This window comes from Pipistrellus kuhlii, unplaced genomic scaffold, assembly GCF_014108245.1.
Source record: "Pipistrellus kuhlii isolate mPipKuh1 unplaced genomic scaffold, mPipKuh1.p scaffold_m20_p_7, whole genome shotgun sequence".
In the NCBI taxonomy this organism is placed as follows: domain Eukaryota; kingdom Metazoa; phylum Chordata; class Mammalia; order Chiroptera; family Vespertilionidae; genus Pipistrellus; species Pipistrellus kuhlii.
The window spans coordinates 52700534-52708109 of NW_023425573.1; the positions used below are offsets into that span (position 1 = coordinate 52700534).

Genomic DNA, 7576 nt, shown 5'->3' on the forward strand with positions numbered 1-7576 from the left:
CAGCCTGGGAGCCGGGAGAACCCCGCACAGAAGGGAGCCTCGCCCAAGGGAACCTGACTGGGTGGGCGGCAGTGCCCGGGTTCCCCTCGGCGGGTTCGGGGCCCTGTGACGCCAGAAGGCGACGCGCCCCGCCCCGTTCCCTGCGGCGCTGCCCCGCAGCCCGGCTCCCCGACCAGCCCAGAGGCCCGCGTCCTCCTCTCCGAGGTGTCGGGGAGGACCCCAGCCTCTGCCTTCCTGTCCCCCCCGATGGCGGCGGCGGCGAGCAGCAGCGGGTCCAAGACCGAGTTCATTGTGGGAGGGAAATACAAGCTGGTGCGGAAGATCGGGTCCGGCTCCTTCGGGGACATCTACCTGGCCATCAACATCACCAACGGCGAGGAGGTGGCGGTGAAGCTGGAGTCGCAGAAGGCGCGGCACCCGCAGCTGCTGTACGAGAGCAAGCTCTACAAGATCCTGCAGGGCGGCGTGGGCATCCCGCACATCCGCTGGTACGGCCAGGAGAAGGACTACAACGTGATGGTCATGGACCTGCTGGGGCCCAGCCTGGAGGACCTCTTCAACTTCTGCTCCCGGAGGTTCACCATGAAGACGGTGCTGATGCTGGCCGACCAGATGATCAGCAGGATCGAGTACGTGCACACCAAGAACTTCATCCACAGAGACATCAAGCCCGACAACTTCCTCATGGGCATCGGCCGCCACTGCAACAAGCTGTTCCTGATCGACATCGGCCTGGCCAAGAAGTACAGGGACAACAGGACGAAGCAGCACATACCCTACAGGGAGGACAAGAACCTCACCGGCACGGCCCGCTACGCCAGCATCAACGCCCACCTGGGCATCGAGCAGAGCCGCCGGGACGACATGGAGTCCCTAGGGTACGTCTTGATGTATTTCAACAGAACCAGCCTGCCGTGGCAAGGGTTAAAGGCTGCCACAAAGAAACAGAAATACGAGAAAATCAGTGAGAAGAAGATGTCCATCCCTGTGGAAGTTCTATGTAAGGGCTTTCCTGCAGAGTTTACCATGTACTTAAACTACTGCCGTGGGCTGCGCTTCGAGGAGGCCCCGGATTACATGTACCTGAGGCAGCTCTTCCGCATTCTTTTCAGAACCCTGAACCACCAGTACGACTACACGTTTGACTGGACGATGTTAAAGCAGAAAGCAGCCCAGCAGGCAACCACCTCCACCGGGCAGGGTCAGCAGGCCCAACCCCCCACAGGTTTCTGAGCATGAATGAAGGAATAGAAGGAACAGTGCAGATGACCCGAGCAGCATTTGTTTCTCCCCAAACCTAGAAATTTTAGTTCATATGAACACTGGCCAATGGTTGTGGACAACCATTTACTTGGTGTAAAGAGCTTAATTTCGGTATAAACTGGATCTGAGCAGCATTGGTGATGCTGTGTCCCGAGTTCTAGTCGCTGTCATTGTGAATAATAACCCCGACAGTGAAACATGGTGTCCAGTTTTCTATTGCATTTTTTTTTCAAGTGGAAAAGTTAATTGAATGGTTGACACCACAGATTGGTGGAGAAATTGTACATACGCCAATTTTATTTTTGTTAAAATCTTTTTCTTTGAACTGTAGTGCTTTGAGATCTCATTTCAGAAGAATGGCATGAACAGTCTTAAGCACAGTTATGATGGTTGTGCATGCTCACAATGTGCATTCTTAGGGTTTACCCACCCCTGGGGTTTGCAAATTGTTCACTCAAAACATTCTTAAAATGGTTGGCTTCTTGTTTGCAAGCCAGCTGATATGGTAGCAACCAAGATTCCAATGTTTGAGCCTCTGAAAGACTGCCTGCTAACCTGTGCTAGAAATAACAGCATCTAAAGTGAAGGCTTGAGAAAAACATACTGACTACTAGATTATCCTTAGGATTCTGCATTAACTCTATAATCTTGGTATTAAAAAAAGCATATGGTAATTTGTCACAAAAATTTAGTTAATATCTTAAAACTGAATATGTACGTATGTTGCTCAGGTAAATGTAATCACTGTAAATATCTACATAATCTGGGATTTTTTATTTTGAAATGGGAGTTGTTTGTTTACAAGTTCATTAAAAACTAAAAACTGTTTCTGAAAAAAAAGAAAATATCCTTAGTTGTGGATTAACAAAAGAAAAAAAGAAGAAAAGAGCACATGTTAAACTTTGTCAATGGTTTGCTTCTCCCTATGAGTGAGTCTGTGTGCTTCTTTCAGAGAGATTTCTGTATGCAGTTTCCTATGACAAATTACTACCAGCTTAGTGGCTCAGTACAACACAAATTACTTATTTTACAGTTCTGGAAGTCAGAAGTCAAAACTGGGTTTCACAGGGCTGCATTCCATCTGGAAGCTCTACTGGAGAATCCATCTCCTTGCCTTGTCTAGCTTGTAGAAGGCATCAACATTCCTTGGCTCGTGAATGCTTCCTAAATCCTAGCCAATAGCCTAATTTTTTTTTCTTTCTTTGAGCTCTGTTTTCATCTACATAACTTCTCTGACTCTTCTGCTTCCCTCTTCTACCTTTTAATGACTCTGGAGATTATACTGAGCCAATCCAAGTAGTCCAGGATAATTTCATCTCATGGTCCTTAATCACATCTGCAAAATCCATGTTGACATATAAGATAACATATTTATAGGTTTCAGGAACATCCATTATTCTGCCTACCATGATTTCTAGAAAACAATAGTATAAAGGGTTGGTTTTGCTAACAGGGCTCAGGAAGTAAAGGAGTGAGAAGGCAGGACCTGGATAGAAATGGGTAGGACACCAAAATAAAGATAATGAGCACCCAAGAAAGAGAAGGTGTTCCCAAATTGGGGAATAACAAAAAGGTAAATAGTGATTAAGAAAAAAAAATTTTTTTTTCATAGTTTTCATAGAGCTTGCTACAAAATAAAAATATATAGGCAATAAGCAAAAAAATGTTCATCGCTATTTATAATAATAAAAGCGTCATCTGCTAATTAGACCAGACATCCTTCCACTGGCCTTCCAGATGAAGCCAGGGCTGGGGGGAAGCCTAGGTCCTCAGTCCCTGCCAGCAGCTAGAGGGAAGCCCATGTCCCAGGTGCCAGAGGGAAGCTGGTGCCGGCAACCAGGGGAAGGAAGGACTACTCTTGCACAAATTTCATGCATCAGACCTCTAGTCTATATATAAAAAGGCTAATAATATACTAAATGTCCAACCATCCAACCAGTTGCTATGATGCACATTGACCACCAGGGGACAAATGCTCAATACAGGAGCTGTTGAGCTGCAGTGACTTGGCAGTGCTGGTTCTCAGGTGACACACCCCAAAACCAGAGAGGAGGCAGCCTGATTTCTCACGGGGCCACATGATTCCACCTTTGGCCGTGGGTTATGTTGTTGCTGAGGCACCGTCAGCCCCCAGTCTGGTTTACTGTACACTTGCATTTGTGCTCCACAACCTGCAGAGTTCCCTCCACATACCGGGAGCCTTTGGGGGATGTCAGAGAGTTGGTCTCAGCCCTTCTCTGCAGACCAGGCTGAGGGACCCCACCTGAGGGACCCAACTCACCTGCAGATGCTGGGGGAGGACCAGTGGAGGTTGGCTCCAAGGCATGTCCAGCCCTTCTCACCCAGTCCTGCCCTGCTGGTCACCATCTAATTAATTTCCTTTCAATGTGTACTAATTTGAGCACTGGGTCACTAGTAGCTACACTAATAAAAGAGAAAGATGTAAATTGATTGTACCGCTGCTACACCACCAGCCAATGAGGAGCAAGTATGCAAATTAACCCAACAAAGATGGCGGCAGCCACAAAGGTGGAGTGAGCAGGAGGCTAGGGTTGCTCCAGCCATGGAGAAAGCCAAGCTTTCCACCTGCCCTGGCCTCCACTCAAGGCTACAAAATTTCAATTATAGAAGATAAATGAATCCCAGATACCTGCTTCCAGCTCTGCTCAAAAAGCTGGAAAAAAAAAAAAAAAAAAAAAAAAAAGGAGGGGCTGGGAAAGAAAGAAAGAAAGAAGAAAGAAAGAAGAAAGAAAGAAGAAAGAAGAAATGAAAAGAAAAGAAAAAAGAAAAGAAAAAAGAATAGAAAAGAAAGAATAGAAAGAAAGAAAAGAAAAGAAAAGAAAAGAAAAGAAAAGAAAAGAAAGAAAAGAAAAGAAAAGAAAAGAAAAGAAAAGAAAAGAAAGAAAGAAAAGGAGGGGCTGGGAGCCTGGGTTCCCAGGGGGCGTGGCCAGCCTGAAAATGGCCCTCTGCCCCTTACTCAGGCTGGCCACACCACCATGGGGGGCTTGACCAGCTTGCAAACAGCCATCAGCCCCTCACCCTGGCTGGCCAGGCATCCCAGTCGGACTCCCACCCTGATCTGGGACACCCTTCAGGGCAAACCAGCTGGCCCCAACCCGTGCGCCTTTATTATCTATACTAATAAAGGGGTAATATGCTGATTAGACTGGGAAACCTTTCAGGCATTCTTCTGGACAAAGCCATGGTGGCAGGGCCAAGATAGAGGCAGTTAGAGGCCAAGAGGGGAAGGCAGTTTTGGGTAATCAGGCCAGGATGGGACAGCAGTTGTGGGTGATCAGGCTGGGGGAGCAGGACTGTTGGGGGTAAGCAAACCAGCAGGGAGGCCATTTGGGGATGAGCAATCCGTCATTGGGAGTCTGTTGGGGGTGATCAGGAAAGCAGGGGGGTGGGCAGTTTGAGTTAGAAGGCCAGCAGGGGGGCAGTTGAGGGCAAGCAGGCCAGTGTGGAGGGGAGGTGGGGGCAGCAGGCCAGCAGGGGGGGCAGTTGGGAGTGAGCAGGCCAGCGGGGGGAGGGGGGAGGGAGGGGGAGACAGTTGGGGGCAAGCACATTGGCATGGGGGGGGGCAGTTGGGGGTAATCAGGCTGGTGGGAGGGGGGATTTGGGGGTTAGTAGGCTGGCAGGCAGATTGTTTAGGGGCAATCAGGCAGGCAGGTGAGTGGTTAGAAGGCAGAAGTACTAGACTGTGAGAGGGATGTCTGACTGCCGGTTTTGGCCTGATCCCTGTAAACCAGCAGTAGGACATCCTTTGAGGGGTTCTAGACTGGAGAGGGTGCAGGCCGGGCTGAGGGACACACCCCCATCTGCACAAATTTCGTTCACCAAGCCACGAGTATAAATATATATGCATATATCCATATCTGATGAGAATTATACTGCTTGTTTTTGGTAGGGTCATATGAATAATTTTTTCTTCCTCTGTTTTTTTGTAATTTCTCTGGATTCTACCTTCTAAATATTCTCCCCTTTTGCTGTAAACTGCCTTAGTCCAGGTTACATTGCTTCTCCCTCTAAAATTTTCTCTTATTTTCATGTTTGTTCTTTTAATCCATTCTTCAAACAACATTAAAAAATATCATTCTAATTGCTTATCTGCCACCTTAACCCCCCTGCTTCTCAAACCTCGGGTCTTTGCTGGCTTTTCTCACTGATCTTCTTAATGGTCCTTGCAGCTAGACCACCTGCCACGCCCTCCATTGTCTCCTGAATACCTCCATTACTATTTCATACTGTCTTGACATTCCACTAGACCAGTGGTAGGCAAACTCATTAGTCAACAGAGCCAAATATCAACAGTACGATTGAAGTTTATTTTGAGAGCCAAATTTTTTAAACTTAAACTTCTAATGCCACTTCTTCAAAATAGATTCACCCAGGCCGTGGTATTTTGTGGAAGAGCCACACTCAAGGGGCTAAAGAGCTGCATATGGCTTGCAAGCCACAGTTTGCCGACCACGGCACTGGACTATATCACCAGAAAGGCAAGGATTCTATACTCAGCATTTGATTTGATGCCCATAATAATGATTCTTAGTAAATGTGCTTAATAAGTAAATGCACCACTTTTTAAATAAAAATACAGACAGCATAGCTTTTCCTCTATTCTCACACAGAAATTTCAGAGGGTGCTTCTACCCTCACCAACACCCCTTTGCCAATCACTTTTTCCAAGATAGAACCTTAGCAGTGAGAGCCCAATAGTCATTGGTCCATATCCTTTATAAATAAATAAATAAATAAATAAATAAATAAATAAACATATATATATATATATATATATATACACACACACATACATACATACAATTTCAGAGAGGCAGGAAGAGGGAGAGACGGTTCAATTCAACCAAGTGGTAGGTGTTTTTCCTACATATCTCTAAATAATTAGTTTTTTATACAAATTTAACAGATTTAGTACTTAATTTTCTTGTCCACAAAATGATCTCCCCCCCCCCCCTTTTTTTTTTTTTTTGAAGATAAGCAGCCGACCAGTGAATATCTAATAGCTATGCTCTGTGCATGGTTTTGATTCCATAGACTAGGACATCTGCCAGAAACTCCAAAGCAGGGGGGATGCCTAAGGTTTTCAAGACACAAAAGTCTCCTGATATTTTGGGGTAACCTTCAAGCCAGCATGGTGTCAGGGATGGTAGTTTAGGGAGATAGAACTCAGGCACTGACCAGAGTAAGGAGAGGGAAATGCTCACATACAAAATCTTTTGAACTATGTTTCTATGCAACCCTAGGTGATGAGTAAGACGATGGATAAATCACAGCCCCACCTTCATGGAAGACAGATGTTATTTTGAACATTATCTCTCTTCACAGTACAGATGTTATTACCTTTCCTTTTTCAACCTAAAACTTAAGGAGCAGCTTACTACACAAATGTTGTAAAATAAGAGTAGTATCAAGGTTCTTTTCTGAAATGATGCAGATACTGTATCATTCTGAAACTACAGCTTTTATCTTAACCTTAGCATTCCTATAAATACTGCCTGGTTAACAGTCATGACTGGTAGCAACAAGCAGCAGTGATGGATCTTTGAACATATGTCAAATAAATCCCCTGAAATCCATTTTGAATATTAAAAAAAAAACAAAAAAAAAAACCACAAAAAACAACAGGAAGGTTTTTTGACTAAGACATTTAAAGAACTTCTAACAAACAAGAAAAAGGGCAAGGAAAAATGTACAACAATGTTTATATTTAGATCTTTAAATTTCATAGCTAACAATTTAAAAAATGAAATTTATTCTGTTAAGTTTATAAAGCTATATGATAATTAATTGCATCATCAGGTTATATTTTTCCAAATGGATAATGCTAATAGATCTAATATTGCATTTCTCATACATATAAAAGTTGTAGCACTGAAGTATATCATTCGTTTTACTAAAGAAACTATGAAATTTCTCCATGCAAGGTACAAAATAAAGCGTTTAAGGGACAGAGAGGCATAATATGTAGGAATTTTGAAACTCATATTTTGGTCTTACCCTCAGTTATTCTGTAGAGAGTACTCAACATGGAAAATAGTTCTTCCAAATGAAGTCACAGAAGTGCAATAGAAACAATGAGGAGACTGGTATGTTGCATTGGGCCCTATTAACACAGCAGGTATGTAATAACAACTGGTGATGATGTATAATAAAGCAAATAGCACTCAGAGGTAAGTGTCCACAGTGACAAAATTTTGGTGATCAGTTCTAACAAAATTATTTAGTAACTTTTAGAGAAGAAATCACTTTATTTAAAAAATGTAATAGCCATGAAGAAACCTAATGGAAAACA

The 7576-nt window shown here is 44.3% G+C and overlaps 1 protein-coding gene across 1 annotated transcript; it reads left to right on the forward strand.

The window, feature by feature from the left end:
• The first annotated feature begins 246 nt into the window (after positions 1 to 246).
• LOC118709320 (casein kinase I) lies at positions 247 to 1485 on the forward strand. Its single transcript, XM_036421277.2, has one exon. The coding sequence runs from the start codon at positions 247 to 249 to the stop codon at positions 1231 to 1233; it is 987 nt and encodes a 328-aa protein (XP_036277170.1). The 3' UTR covers positions 1234 to 1485.
• The last annotated feature ends 6091 nt before the right edge of the window (positions 1486 to 7576 follow it).